This window comes from Rissa tridactyla, chromosome 5 (genome assembly GCF_028500815.1).
Source record: "Rissa tridactyla isolate bRisTri1 chromosome 5, bRisTri1.patW.cur.20221130, whole genome shotgun sequence".
NCBI classification, from domain to species: Eukaryota; Metazoa; Chordata; class Aves; order Charadriiformes; family Laridae; genus Rissa; species Rissa tridactyla.
In genome coordinates this window covers 49,311,277-49,326,136 of record NC_071470.1, presented here as the reverse complement: position 1 = coordinate 49,326,136, position 14,860 = coordinate 49,311,277, and the positions used below count along the sequence as shown (strand labels likewise).

The 14,860-nt window shown below is 51.1% G+C and overlaps 2 protein-coding genes across 4 annotated transcripts in view; one reads left to right on the top strand and one right to left on the bottom strand.

Moving 5' to 3' along the window:
* Positions 1-8,071, top strand: part of PRAG1 (PEAK1 related, kinase-activating pseudokinase 1) — a 49,169-nt gene extending 41,098 nt beyond the window's left edge. For 2 of the 3 annotated variants that reach the window (XM_054204032.1, XM_054204031.1), the window contains exons 5-6: positions 2,467-3,185; positions 6,650-8,048. In XM_054204032.1, coding sequence (XP_054060007.1) covers positions 2,467-3,185; positions 6,650-7,687 — 1,757 coding nt within the window. In that variant the 3' untranslated portion in view covers positions 7,688-8,048. Of the gene's footprint in view, positions 1-2,466; positions 3,186-6,649 lie in introns of all 3 variants that reach the window. The other variant, XM_054204033.1, reaches the window with a different exon arrangement.
* Positions 8,072-10,954: 2,883 nt separating this feature from the next.
* Positions 10,955-13,284, bottom strand: MBOAT4 (membrane bound O-acyltransferase domain containing 4). Its single transcript, XM_054203359.1, has 3 exons — positions 13,033-13,284; positions 12,265-12,480; positions 10,955-11,980 (listed from the first exon to the last, which is right to left on the bottom strand). The coding sequence occupies exons 1-3, from the start codon at positions 13,146-13,148 to the stop codon at positions 11,068-11,070; spliced, it is 1,245 nt and encodes a 414-aa protein (XP_054059334.1). The 5' UTR covers positions 13,149-13,284; the 3' UTR covers positions 10,955-11,067.
* Positions 13,285-14,860: the final 1,576 nt, after the last annotated feature.

The window sequence follows — 14,860 nt, the reverse complement described above, 5'->3', positions numbered from 1 at the left end:
CTGTCAAAAATGATATGGGACAAGAGGATTCTCTGCCTCTACTAACAGAAGCAACTGTTTCAACTCATCTTGGGAAAGCTGAGTTTTTAAATGAATAACCCAAATGCAATTTTCCTTGCTGATGCAGGCAAGAAGCTATGCAGTCAATCACTGACTGAGGTGAGCTCAAATTAATTGGCCATGCTGTCACATGTTAAAATACGAAATGAGCGGGAGCTTTTAAGCCCTTGACATGCAGAAGGACTCTATGCTGAAGGTGCAGAGCACTGTTGGGAAAGCTGTGAAAGGGTTTCATTCGTTATCCTGTTCTTGGGACAGAGCCCATCAGCACGTTAAAAAAAAAAAAAAAAAAAAAAAAAAAAAAGGTAAGCGCAGTTTGGCATTTGTGGGCTAGGTGTGTGGACCGGTTGCCAAAGCTTCCAGCTCTGACGTTTGTTCTGTAAGACTCTGTCAAGTAAATCTTGCCTCTTGAAACGGGGATTCAGCTGCGTGTCCTGGCAGAGATGCCTCTCTTGAGTTGCTCTTGGGCTGCATGCTGAAGAATTTCTCTTGGCTGTATCCTCTGTCAAAGCCCCTTGAAATGGAAGTGGCAAGAGGTGCCATGCTGAACGATTCCTACCTGTGGCTTTTTTACGTGGTTTTAATAGAGGGGATCTTTCCCATGGACCAGGTAGGGTGTGATGCAGGTGTTTGGGTTTTCATTAAAGCTTGGGGCATGCATCTATGTTGAGCCATGGGCTCCACAGTTACCTGTGCAGCTGCAGAGCAGCTGAAACTGGAGAGCAGTCAATTGCTCAGCAACTGGGTGTACAATGCAGGCAGACACCTGGGGCAAGGGCCCAACAGGAGTCAGATAGCTTGGCACCCAGGAACTGGGGCAAAAAAGATGTGGTGATTCACAACACTTCCTACAGAGCTCTTCCTACAGAGCATGTTGTCAGAAATGGGATGCTGAAACTACCTTGCATGGGGAAACTCATCTTCTACAGAAACCAAAATCAGTGCTGCTCATTCCTGGGGTGTCTCAACACTGTTGCTTGGGATGGGATGTAAAGCAGCAGGAGCATACAGGCAGCCTTGGCAGTGGAGGGGACAAATTAAAATTGATGTCATGCTACCAAACTCTGGTGGGGAGGGACAAGGTCAGATTGTGTCAGCATCCACTCTGGTAGCTGAGATGACCTGCCCTCACCTCGTGTGGGCTCAGGCGGTGAGCAGCTAGCAGGGATTGCTATTCTATCACAGCTGGTATGGCTTTGAGCCTGCATGTGGCACACCAGGACAGGCTGGGAGCTCAGGGATCTGCACTCCTGCACTTGGAGGTTGTGCATGAGAGCTGGTGAGTCACTAGGGTTGTGACAGAGACAAGCGTCTGCCTCAGGCTGACATGAAACTGCCCCAGGGCGTTCCTGTGGAGAAAGCAGAAAGCCACTGTGAGGAAATACCTGCTGACAGCTGAAGCCTCACCAGCAGCCTTGTGAGGAGGAAGGATGGCTTGCTACCTCTCTGCAGCTTTGGAAGCAGGGTTCGAAGAAAGCAATAGATCCCGCCATCAGCTGAGCTCGCTTGGAGCGAAACCCCACCATGTACCTTTCAAGGTCTACCCTTACATGCAATGTGTTAGCAGAGCTTAAGTTTATCAAGAGTCCCGCCTGTGTTACTTGTCTCCAGTCTGGCCAGGGTAGAAAAAGAGCTGCTACAGCTTCCTGAAATGAGCCAGCCATCCCAACACAATCTATGTGCAGATGGCAGGTGGAGCTGCATGGGATTTAGTGGTATGTAGTGGGGCCAGGCTGCTGTCTGAGCAAAGAGGTCCAGCAATAAGCTGGGGGACAGGCAGCGGCAGGGAGGCCACATTTTTTCAGGAGGATGGAAATTGCCAAAATCCCAGGCCTTGCCCAGTGACCCTTACCCAGTGTGAGGCAGAGAGACAGGTTCAATATACTTCTTGGGCTGCTCTGGTACAGCTGGAGGGACGGAGCTCTGTAGCGTGAGTCACTCCCTCCTTATCCTGCCGTGCTGCTGAAGTACTGGCTGGCAGCTCCCAGGTGAGACAGGCTGTGTTTAAGAGATTGTCCCCGTATCCCGAGTGCTTCGTTCTTATCTCCCTGTGGATGACATCACAGCTTAAACATTTACCCTCTACTAGCTTTTTACTACTCTGTATGCAGTTCACAGGGGAGTGGTTTCAAGGGGGGAATTCCTCTAGATGGCTGGTTGCAGCCTGCTTTGCAAACCTGCTGTATTAAACTGGATTCAATCCCTAACCCCTTCAGTGAAGCTTTAGAGTTGTGAATAGGTGAGGACTGTGTGCTGGGCTTAGACATAACCTGGCTGGCTGCTTTGTTCCCGGCCAGGGCCCTAGGAGATATAGCTTTTGGGGGTGGTAGGGGCATGGAGAGGGACCTGCGCTCCCAGCCCACAAGGGCCACTCATAGCATCTTCTTGTGTGTCACTGTCTCCTAGGGCACTCATCTGAGCCGAACCACTCACCTCCTCCAGCTGAGAGTCAAGTGTTTCCTCCTGTCCCTTTCCTTCCTGCCTCCGGTGAGGATGGTCCCTCCTCTGCCCCCAGCTGCCCACCCCCTCTGCCCCAGAAGAAGACAGTGAGCAGAACGGTGTCCTCCCCAGATGGCTTTTTTGGGGGACAGGTGTCTGCCAGCCCCAGGCTGAATGTCAGCCACTCCGAGAGCAATGTCTGCCTCCGAGAGGAGTCTCCCTTTGTCTACCCAGCTAGCCTGGGCAGCCGCCCTGTTGCCTTCTCCTCCTCTGAGTCCCTGGAGAAAGGCTCCAAAGGAAATGGCTACTGGGGCTCAGCCACTGGTAAAAGCACAGGGGCTTGCGTCCCCAGCAGAAACCTCCAGTCGCTCTCCTCCTCGCAGCTCAGTGTGTCCAGCCAGGTGTCATCGGGCTCCAGTCTCCAGCTCCACAACCTCCTGAGCAACATGGACAGCAAGGAGGGGGTGTATGCCAAGCTAGGGGCCCTCTACGCCGAGTCCTTGCGCCGCCTGGTTGCCAAATGTGAGGACTGCTTCATGCGGGAGCAGAAGAATGAGCTGCACTTCAGCGAGAACAACTGGTCGCTCTTCAAGCTGACGTGCAACAAGCCCTGTTGCGATTCGGGGGATGCAATATATTACTGTGCCACCTGTTCCAAGGACCCTTCTACCACCTATGCTGTGAAGGTAAGCCCACTCCCAGGAAGCATCCAGGCTTATCTCCATCTTCCAGTTGGGGAGGATGAGGCAAAGAGCTGCAGGGTCCAAGGCTGCATGGGAGTGTGTGGCTGAGCTGGGATTGAACCTTCGAGCTTTTTTTTCCCCCTATCTGGTATATGGATTTGAATGAAAGAGTGGGAAGCAGACTTAGGTGGGTATGCCTTTGAGAAGCACCATCAGCACACAGTGGCCTGTTTTCTCTGCTTGTCTTTCTCACGGGTAAAGCCTGGCAAGCAAAACCCCTTCCAAAATTGCCACTTTTTCCCTACCACTTGCAAAGGTTAATTTGGAGAAGTAATTTTCATTGTAACAGATGCCAGTCAGATGCATGTTGCTGCAGACCAGTAGGGTCTGAAACCCAACCAGGTTCTCTCTAAAAAAAATCTTTGTGCAAATACTATGTTGTAAACTCAGAGGCATTTGCCTCTGATGACACAAACTGATGAAATGATGTTCAAAAGACAGCATTTTTGCCTCTGCCTGCTTTTTAAGTGAAGTCTGACCCAGAAACCATGTGAGTGCATACATGATCTTGAAACTGCAGGCGTTAGGGTATGGCAGATATCAATTAAACAATGCGAGGCTGACCCAGACATGCTGTGTGAAGTCAGATCTGAAATATTTTCCTGTAACTCTATGGAATCCATGTTTGAAATGGAAACTTGAGGTACAATAGTTCAGCTCTTTGAAACCTGGATAAGTAAGCTTATCCAACCTGTTCTATGGACATCCTGTGGACTTGGGGGTTTTGACCCATGTTACTACTTGAATACAAAGCCTTTAATTTCTATTCTGTCTTAACCCTAGGGGCATCTCATTGCTGCCTACTCTTCAGGTTGTTCTCAAAACCTAAAGTAATTCCTAAAAAAGCACTGTCAGAGATGCATTAAGCAAGGAAAAAAATATATCTTTTGTGAATCGTTTCCACCATTAAGAACCCCAAGGGGATGTTTTAGTTAAGTAATAGCTTTAAAGCCAGTTCATATTCTAAAGGAAGTACAGAGGGGCTGTAAATAACCAGAATGGTATTCAATGAGATCTTGCACCGATACCTCTAGTCCAGCACTCAGAGCTGCAGCTTCTCTTGTGTGTTATACCTAAATGCATTGCAACTTTCCTCCTGATACCTGAGAACTGCGTGGTGAACTGGTGTGCTCCTTTTCAATCTGCGGTTCCCTGTGGCACTCGCACACCTTTGCTTTTGCCTGCTGTGTTAGGTGGGGTTCAGAGGCTCAGCTCTATGGCTGTAGTGCATGAATTCTTGCCAAGGCAGAAACAGCACATTTCAGTCTCTTAATGGGACTGCACTTTGGGTCCCTGCATGTGATGTGGGATTACTCTGTGCCCTTGGTATGCTGCAAAGCACCTTAACAAAGCCAAAACCATTCCAACAGGGCCGTACTCTGCGCCAGGGTAAAATGAAGTTGTGTACGTGTTTACACGTATGCATGCATACACCTTCTGCAATGTTCCTGTGTGCCACCTTCCTTTTGGAAGCCAAAGTAGAGAATAATTGTGAAACTTTACAACTGGCTGATTCCTAGCTATCCCTCCTGGCTCCTATACAGATTTTCCAACATGAAAGAGATCAGAGACCTGTAGTTAAAATTAGACTTGGAGCGCTTGTGGGCAGAGGATCTGACTTGAGCCCAAGGAGCCTGCTGAGGAGCAGGAGCCAGAGTTTGGGCCGTGTACAAGCAGACACGGCTATGTATAAAACACTCAGAAGGAGCCAGGGTTACATGAAATAGCTTTAGAGAAATTAAGCCAAGCTATGCTCCACACCTTGGCTTCTTTCTCCTCTTAAAGATGCGTGACTAAGCGAGCCCCAGGCTCCTACTTGGAGCTTGCTGCATGGAGGATGTCTCTGGTGCAGCCAAAGTCATGAAGAATGGCTGTCTGGGGACGATCTCCCTGTCTTCATTTGGTTGCAGTTGTTCTTCCAGAGACTTCTCTCCTGCAGGAGTTCCTCCCCCTTTTCTAAGCCTTACACATCTCTGTGTGGGAAGGAACAAGTAGGTTTGTTCATCAGTGGGCTGGAAGGCCTCCTCCACCTTTGGGGACCTTCTGTGTCTTTCTGCATCCCACTGCATTAATCTGCACTCTGCCTAGCTCTCCAAAGATTGTCTTTCCACAAAATAAGCATGCAGCCACAGCAGGGTATTTTTGTTTAGAAAAGAGAGGACAATAGGGATTTGAAATGCCCTGTCTCCACAGTATTGTCTCATCTGAGTGAATTACCTGCAACTGGCTAGATTCAAACCCTTGCTAGAGGAATACAAAAGCAGCCCGCTTCTCCAGCTCCTCTCTATTCTTGCATTTAGTTTAACTTGGAGGCAAAATTGATTTCTTGTCCGATTTTGCACGCATGCTGTGACTGGCAGTGGCACGCTCCAGGGTTTGAAGCCTTTTATGCTGAGTTTCAGCCTGTTGCTGATTCCTGTGGGTAAGATATAAATACATTGCTAAATTAAAAAAAAAAAAAGTACTGTATAATAGAAATGCCAGAAGGCCCCATAAGCTAATGGATAGTCCTATAATAAACCTGAGTTTGAGTTTGTTTAGTCTTTAATGCAGTCATAAAGCTAAAATACAGAACAAAACGAAGATAAAAGTCATGTGGGTTTAAGAGAATCCAGATTATAAAAAGCTTTTTCCCCTCGAGTTTGCTGCACTCTCACTTATTTCTAAGCCTGTTGTTAGCTCCCGCGTTCTCTCAGGTGTTTTTTCCCTGTGCTGGTAAGCGCAGCTTGTTGCTGGTTTCTCTTAGCCGTTGAACAGGGGTTTGAGAGTAGTCACTGACACAAGGAACTGGAGTGGTTGAGGAGGATGTGAAAGTGGCTCCAGGGCTTAGGATCAGACAAGGGTTAGGTGGGAAGAAAGTGCTGGAGGTCTCTGTCCACCCCTTACTCCAAATGGTGCCACCCTTGCAGTTGTGTCACGTCACATCGCGTGGGGGCTTTGTCCAGGCAAGTGTTAACCATCTCTAGAGATGGAGGCAGCACATCATCTGCCACAGCCTTTACTTTTCCCTCTGCAGAACATGTCCTGGGCTGCAGGGGGGAATCTCAATGACATCCAATATGTAAAAGCTATCTTGCTTCTATCAGCAATGAAACAAAGTCTCCAGAAGTTAGTCATGGGAGGATTACCTTCCTCCTTTCCTGCAAGTAGTGGGCATTGCCTGGCAAAGGAAGCATGCCCAGAAACGTGACCCAGCCATCTGGTTGCTAGGGCTGGGTTGTTGCAGGAGAGAGCCTCAGGCCAAGAGATAGTTTGAAGTACTGAAGGGACCAACACGCACCCTGCTTCTACTAATGTCTTCCTTAGCATCTGTAAATCTCAGTTTAGGAACCCACTTCTGAAATTCTGGTCTCTGCCCTGTCTCTGTCAATGGCTGATGAGACTTTTCTTTTGGACTCTCTTTACAGATTTGTAAAACCCAGGAGTCCAAGGTGGCAGCTTCGTACTGCAGCCCTGCAGTGCCAGTCCACTTCAACATCCAGCAGGACTGTGGGCATTTTGTGGCCTCCGTCCCCTCCAGCATGCTGCTGGCCTCAGATGTGGGGAAAGGCATGCCTGGGGATGGCCTCCACCCCTCCCGCACTGCCAGTGAGCACGACTGCGTGGTGGTCATTACCCGGGAGGTGCCGAGCCAGACCACCGCTGACTTTGTGAGGGACTCTGTGATGTTGCACCAAGCCAAGCCCGAGCTGTATGAACGTCGCGTTTGCTTCTTGCTCCTCCAGCTCTGCAATGGCCTGGAGCATCTCAAAGAGCATGGTATCATCCATCGTGACCTGTGCCTGGAGAACCTCTTGCTTGTCCCTTGCAAGTCCCCCATGAGCTGTGTGAAAGCCAAAGATGACAAACACTTACCCCGCCTCATCATCAGCAATTTTTTGAAAGCCAAACAGAAGTCAGGAACTGGAGACTCCAAACTGAAGAAGAGTCAGGCCCGGCTGGCCCCGGAGATTGTGTCAGCTTCTCAGTACAAGAAGTTTGACGAGTTTCAGACTGGTATTCTCATCTATGAGCTGCTGCACCAGCCCAACCCCTTTGAGGAGAAGGTGCACCTCAGGGAGCAGGAGTATAGCCCTGAGGACCTCCCTGCTCTGCCCAGCCTGTCCATCTACTCCAGGGGACTGCAGCAGCTGGCCCACCTGCTACTGGAAGCGGATCCCATCAAGCGTGTGCGGATCACCGAGGCCAAGCGGATGCTGCAGTGTCTGCTCTGGGGGCCCCGGAAAGACCTCACTGAGCAGTCCCTCAGCCACGAGGAAGCCCTCCGCCGGGTGCTTCAGAACTGGGTGGACATGAAGCGTGCCCTGCTCATGATGAAGTTCGCAGAGAGGGCTGTGGACACGGAGCGGAGCATCGAACTGGAGGACTGGCTGTGCTGCCAGTACTTAGCATCTGCTGAGCCGGCCTCCCTCTCACATACGTTAAAACTGCTGCAGCTGCTCTGACCTTGGATGTGTCTTGGAGGCAGCTGAGGGCTCCCGGTTGCCTTGAGGCTAAAGGTGCACAGCCCCTTTATAGGCGAGAGGCTTGAATCTCGTCTGCGAATGCACATTCAGCTCCTGCCCCGCACTCCGATCAGAGGGCACAAGACACGTTTAGTACCCTCAGCACTGTTAATTTGTGAGCAGGCAAAACTGGGAACCTGCCCCTATTTGGGGGGATTTTTATTCTTTTTTTGTATGGTATGGTAAGTCTGTGGACTAATAAACTCCAGCCTGCGTGTGTGCATGTTTCTAATGAACTCAAGGTACTTGAGTTAATTTCTGTGCCTGTGGGACAGTCCTTTCATCCTCATCTCCCCTAAAGAATCAGAGCCTTTTTGCCTGGGAACACCACCCCTCTCCGGAGTGGGCGACAGGGACAAACGGTTGGCTGTTTCTCCTGGGAAGCAAGAGCAATTCACATAATGCTCCTTTGCAATGGAGAACCAGGAGGGGCTTTCAAATTTACTTCTTTCATGGTTTTTGGCATCCGTTTTGCTTCTCACTTTAAGAACAAAAATTACTGTTTGTTTCTGTGTATCAGCTGTATTTTCCACTGTGGGCAATTCAATATCAGCTGCCTATTACCTTCATTGGATACTAACACAGCATGGCTTTACTGTCTAGTGGTGCAGCCACGCAGGCTGTTGATTGTGAAAGGGTGAGAGAGAGCCCAGGATGGGTCTGTTCATCAGGGTGATGCTGCGTGCTGGGAATTACCCCTTGTAAAGTTAATGAAATGGAAAATCCCCAATTCACCCCCAAGGCCTTGTGGGGGGAAGTCAGGGCCAGGTTGCTTTGTTTTCCCCATCCCTCCACCTCCCTGCCTTCACCTGGCAATTCACCTGTCCCTTGTGTCTAGCCCTTTATCGAGAGATGAGCTGGCATGTGAAAGGCCAGGGCCACTGGCCTGTGGTCTGGGATGGTCTTATTGCTGCTGGTGTTTGAATTAGAAATGCATAAGGCTGGGTGCACTGTGAACATGCTCCTCCAACCGATGTGATGCAAGAGCAGCATGATGGAAGAAAGAGAAGCCGGCCTGGCCTCCCTCTGGCCCCTTTCCCTCCATCCAGGCATATAGCAGCCACTCAGCTTGGCAGAGAGGCCAAGCTGCTACTCAGAAAAACTGATTTTCAAAAAGGTTGTGGGCTGCTTTTACTTTTTCACCCCAAAACAAGGCAGAGGTAAGCTGCCCTGCTCTGGCACCAGTTCTGCAGCCCTTGAAGAAGGGGTAGGTTTGGGACACATGGAGAGAGTCCAGCATCAGCTTAGCTGAGGCAGGATGTCACTAGCTGAGCTACCCCCCTCCCAGCTCGAAACAGGGAGAAATTCATGAAGGCTTTCCTTCAGCCTTGATTCGCCTTCAGATCCAGCCTACTTTCTTGGGGGAATTTTAATTCCTCAGGTTTTTTTGACACTTCGTACACTTTCTGTGAAACTTTTCCAGGCTTTTTTTTTTTTTTTCAATCTGTTTGGCTATGGCTGCTGCTGATGGGAGGGGATGGTTCCTTGGCTGGGCACCCATTTGCAATGAATTTCCCCTGATCCCCTTAGGGAGGAGGCCATGCACGCCCCTACCTGCTGAAAGAATGTGGGACGACTCCAACTGCGGCTGTCAGGAATTTTTTTTATAAACTGGCTTTCTTGTGTCTGACTCTTGGGTCCACTTCCCTCCAACATAGGTGGCAGGAGCCTTCTGGCTTGGGAATCACTCTCCCATGGACCATCCTGGACACATCGCCCTGGAAAGTCTGGCCTTGGGTTGCTGTATGTGGTCTCATGTGGGTCAGCAGAGTGATGGAACAGCTGGAGAACCTGCCCGAAGGAGCCCAGCATGTTTTTCAGAGATCAGATGAAGACATGACTCAGTTTCTAAGTATGGATATAGGGAATAAGTTGAAGACAACTCTGCAGGACAGCACTGAAGGAGACAGGGCCCAGCCATGACAATTCCAAGCTGTGCTGGCAACGGGAACGTTGTATGCGTGGGAAGTGGCTTTCAAGGCCTGCGTTGGGTACTTAGTGGCACTCAAGAAGTAGTCAAGCATGCAGCCAATCCACATAAACCAAGGTTGGGTCCATTTTTTGTACTTAGTTTCAGTTTAGTGACAAACACTGATACAGGTATTGGCACAGAATCTGCACAGCGTGGGATGTTAACCTGATCAAAATGCTTTCCCTTGAGTTTGGGCACTTGAGACCAGTTCTGGTGTTGGTCTTGGGACCCTGCAGCAGCATGTCCAGCAGACAAGAGACCAAGAGTAGTCTTGCAGCATTTTCAGCTATATTATTTTGAAATTTGGTGGGTGGCTTCTTACTCTCATATAGACAGAAACTCTTAGGTCGATGCTTTCCTGATACGTTCCCCAGTGGTAGTTCACGCTGCTTCTCCAGCCTGAACAGGCCTAGGCTTTTGGGTCCTAGGCATGAACTGGACAAGTGCATTAGGGTTTCTCCTGTGTATCGTGGGGAATGTGACACCTAAGCCTCATCTGAATGTCACAGCCGAGCCTGAGGACTTTTCTGGCTTACTCCCCATTGCCTGTGCTGTCCTCAGCATACCATGGGCAGTAGCCCTCCTTTTCCTAGCAGGCATTCTTGCTCCCATGCCCAGGATCCTCTGCAAGAATGGTGGAGTGGATGGATCATCCCCCTCTTCCCTGTGTAGCAGGGGACACAGTTGACCCTGTGCTCTGGGGGCCAAGCATGTCACCCACTTGATGGGGGGTGGGTATTGCAAGAGATGGCTAATTGGGAACACAGTTTGGGGTCCACCTGACACAGGGACAGTGCTGAGGGGGAACTGCTGGAGGAGCACAGCAGACCCATGCATCTCAGTAGTACTGCTGGGTGGGGAAAGGGATGTTTCTTGCCTTGTGCTGCCCCCAGACAGATTGCCAGCCCCTTTCCCTGTGCCCAGGCTCCCAGTGGTCCGTGCACACAAAAAAGGTGGCAAGGCAGCTCTCTGACAGTGCCTGCTCTTGCCATGGAGGGCAGATTCCCAGGAGCTGGACACAGTTGCCAACTGGTGCATTTGTAGCACAGATGAGTTTGGTGGTGAGGTTGTGTGCTTCCTATGTGAGATGAGGCTGAGACCCAAACCCCCAAGATGACCTCTGGGAAGGCAGTGCTGCTAGAAGCCCTCCTGCCCAACGGTCTGGTGACCTCGCCTCCCTGCTTCAGAGCATTCCTCAAAGCTGGGGGATATCTCAGGACTAAAAGCCAACCTGGTTCTCCAGAGATGCTGTTATATGAGATTGTTTGGCCAATAGCACTTCTCACCCTGCGTGCTCATGTGTGCAGGGACATGCCCCACCAGCTGCACAAGTTAGCCCGGGAGAGGCTCAGTTCTGCTTTGGCTTCTTGACAAGCAGCAGCAGCATCAGCGTGAGGCCATAGGAGAGGGGAAGGATGCTGTTGCAGGAAGTCCAGAGCAGGCAGAGCATGGAGAAGCTCTCGGTCTCCACAGCCACCAGGATGTAGGCGACGATGAGCTGTGTGAAGACCCAGGTTGTGCCACGGTAGAGGATCTTCACACTCTGGGAGGTGGCCCGGGCACTGAGGAAGGGATGGATGCGGTAGTCAGCCTCCACCATGACAGCCCAGCACAGGAAACCAAAGACCTGCCCGGGCCGGAGGCCGTGCCACCAGGCGGAGAAGGCAAAGGTGGCCAGGAGCGGCTGGGCCGGGCAGCGCTGGAAGACAAGTCTCCTCAACCAGCGGGACGTGCTCTTGTTCCAGGTTCGGGCAAAGACGGCCAGGCGGTGGGTGGTCTCCAGCATCCACAGGTCGTGGAGGGAAAGGTCTCCCTGGCCCGCCTCTGGCCCGAAGCCCGCCGCCTCGAGGAGGGCCTCATCCAGCACCCAGTACATATAGTAGGCCAGCCTGAGGAGCAGGGCCCGTGCCCAGAGGCAGGGCAGGCAGCCCAGGCCAGCACAGCCCTGCCTGCCGGCCAGCCCTGCCGCCAGCCCGGCCCGCAGCCCCTGCAGGGCCAGGGCACAGAGGCACCGCTGGCCAACGGCCCTCAGCCGGCAGGGGAGAGCCTCCGAGGACTCGACCTGGGCCCGAAACCTGCTGAAGGAGCACAGGGGACCTCCGAGGAGGGCTGGGAAAAAGAGCAGGTAGCTGCAGAGGGGCAGCACACGCTGCAAAAGCCCCTGGCCCTGCTGGAGCAGCACGACCCCTTCATGGATGTCCAGGCCCAGAGATGTAGCCTTCTGGGTGAGCAGCATGATGGTGGAGAGGGTGATGGCTGGCCTGGAAGGAAAGAGAACCTGAGAGCTGCTGAGAGTCCCTCGAAGGGAGCATCAGAGGCACAGGCACAAGGCAGCACATGTGGGATGTGCTGTCCCACGTCCCCAGAGCGCTGCCATGCCTACAGCATCGGCCACGCACAGCGATGAGGCCGGAGCCAGAGTGGAGACTGATGGAACAGCAAGCCAGTGTGGCTCCGGGGGGGCCCACCACCCTCACAAAATGACCAGGAGGGCCCCCAGCCCACTGAGGGGAAGAGCAGGAAGGAGGCAGAGCCGGGGAGTTACCTGGCATCCTGCAGGTTCAGCTCCTGTCTGCTCAGACCCAGGTGGCAGAGCGTCTGCCAGGACATCTGGAGGGCGAAGACCCAGGTGTGGGCGCGAGCTGGGCTGACAGAGAGGAGGACGAGCACGGAGCCAGCAGCAGGGATGAGGAGCAACACGGCGTAGCTGCCCATGGCTGTACCAGCAAGGAGACATCCTCCAGCGAGGAGGAATATATACCTAGAAGAGACCAGATGCCCTTTGGCTGCCTTTTGGGGCAAACGCGGCTTGAAACTCCCACCACAGTGTTGATAGCAGAGGTTAGTCTGGGTTCTGCAGCCTCCACAGTCCCTCTGTAGTCTGCCTCGGCCTCTCACGGGGCTGAGGAAACACCAGGGCCATCCTGAGTGCAAGCAGGAATCGGGGAGGGGACAGGACTGGGGCAGATATTGCTGACCCTGTCTGGCCCCCATCCTAATCACACCAGAGACAGTCCCCATACCCTGCCCTGCTCCCCTGGCCCATGTGCTCATCCTGGTACAGCCCTAAACCCATCTCACAATACTGCAGTGCCCGGTCTGGTTGTTTTGTCCTTAACGACCCTGAGCTGGCTCCAATGCAGAGAGAGGGGAATGGCGACAGCTCACATCCAAGCTATACAAACGTCCCTACCCAAGTCAACAGGGACTTACTACCATGTGTCCCGCTGCACCTCTGGCCAGGAGAGCCCCCAGAAAGCATCCACAGGCATGACTTGCCCTCAGCGCGGTGGCAGGGGTGATGACCACATACCGGGCAGTCAGAGAGAGGTGCCCCGTTGCACAGAGATGGTGGAAGAGAGCAGCGAAGGGGAAAGCTGCCAGTCGGTATGGGGCTGCAGGGAGTAGAAGCAGGTCTGCCCAGCACATGGAGCACCTTGTTTCTTCAGCTGTCTCTGATGCCTGGAGAAAGGACTGAGCCAAGGGCTGCTCCGGCTCCTCTTTATATGTGGCAGGACCTCAAAAAAATAGAGCAGAGCGAAGGAAACAGAGGTATCTGCAGGAAGAAGAGCATGTTTTTTGCATTCATCAGTGCTGACCCCTTCAAGCACCTCTGTCCCAAGGTTTGTGTGCAGGTGGAAAAAGCTGGGGTTGGTTATTTGCCCTGCCAGACACCTGTGCCATTACCACGTGCTTCGAAGGCAGCAAGAGTGAGCTGCTGAGATAAGAGCCTCTTTGAGCTGCCACATGTGCCATGCTGGGATGCACCACAGAGCAAAATCCCCAGGTGCTCCCAGAGGCTTGGTCCTTTCTCTTCACTGCCTCTCAGCTCAGTCCTTCACAGAAAGCCCTGGCTTTTGCCTGGTTCACTTGTTACAGGGTAGCGGTGGGGACATCCCAGTTTTCAAACCCCTGGTCGCAGAAAGGAAAGAATGGGTTCTGCCACTTCTCAGTGACAAGGGAAGGTGAGCCCCATAGCCCCAACACTCAGACCAAGCTACTGGGCCTTTTCATCTACCAGAGATAAAGGAAAAGTTCTATTCTCTCCAATAAATAAAGAAAAAAAAAAACAAAACAGACTCACAGAGATACTTGTGATGGTAGAAATTTATTGCAGTTAAGCTGTTTAAACTGCGCATTCATTCAAAAATGTGCCGTGTAAGAAAGCAATAGGTCCTCTTTTGGGCCAGACTTGAAAAGTGATTTGAAGAGTCATCTCTAGAGTGACATGAAGCCAGTTGCTATTGCTCTTACAATGCCACCAGCAGTATTTCATGCTAAACAGCCAAAAAACCCCAAGAAAATCAGTCTATAAGACCTGACTCTTCTTTGTGAGATACAGCTAAGAAAAACCAGACAAATTCAAATGGAAAGCTCGTGGATTTTTTTTAAAAGCTCAGTTGATATATGCTTTATTTTAGGCATATGAACAGTGTGAGTACAAAGAGGAATACCCTGGAATTTCCTTCTGGAAGAAAAAACCCAACATATTGAAGGGGGAGAAGAAGTAAGGTTTTCCCCTCCCTTTGATGAACGTTTCAAAATATTTAGATTAGTCTGTTATTCAACAAAAAGAGCAAAATTGGTGCCTAAAGTTACAGTAAGAACTGTGCTCATTTAAAAAAGAAATTTTTATTTTAAAAAATATGTCAAGTCTGACTTTTGTGAATGCTTCTACTCTTCACTGAGCTTTTCAAGCTATTGTGATGTTGAAAAGCTTGCCACATTGTTTGGACGGGTTATTTGGTTATAAGAAGGTAGGGGACCAAAACCCCATGGAAAAAATCGTTAGAGCAAATGCTGCAGAGAAGCCAGCTGTATTTTGCTCTATTTGTGCAGGGTATATTTTAAGAGCAAGCGATAGCAGCGGAGAGAAGCTTTTTCCATGTCAATTTTGGCATGCATGGCATGCAGCAACAGCCTGGTTTCACAGGACTCATTCTGCCCAATCCATGGAGCCCAGTATTGACTTTGCTGAGTAAATATTTTTTAAGGCCTTTGCAGTGCCTGCTTAAGCAATTCCTTGCTATGGTTCTGCAAAAATGCCATTGCGTTTCAAGACGCAGAAATTAATTTCCACAGCAGCATTGGAAACGTTAACACATTGCTCATGCCTCTCATTTTATACCATCAGACGCCGG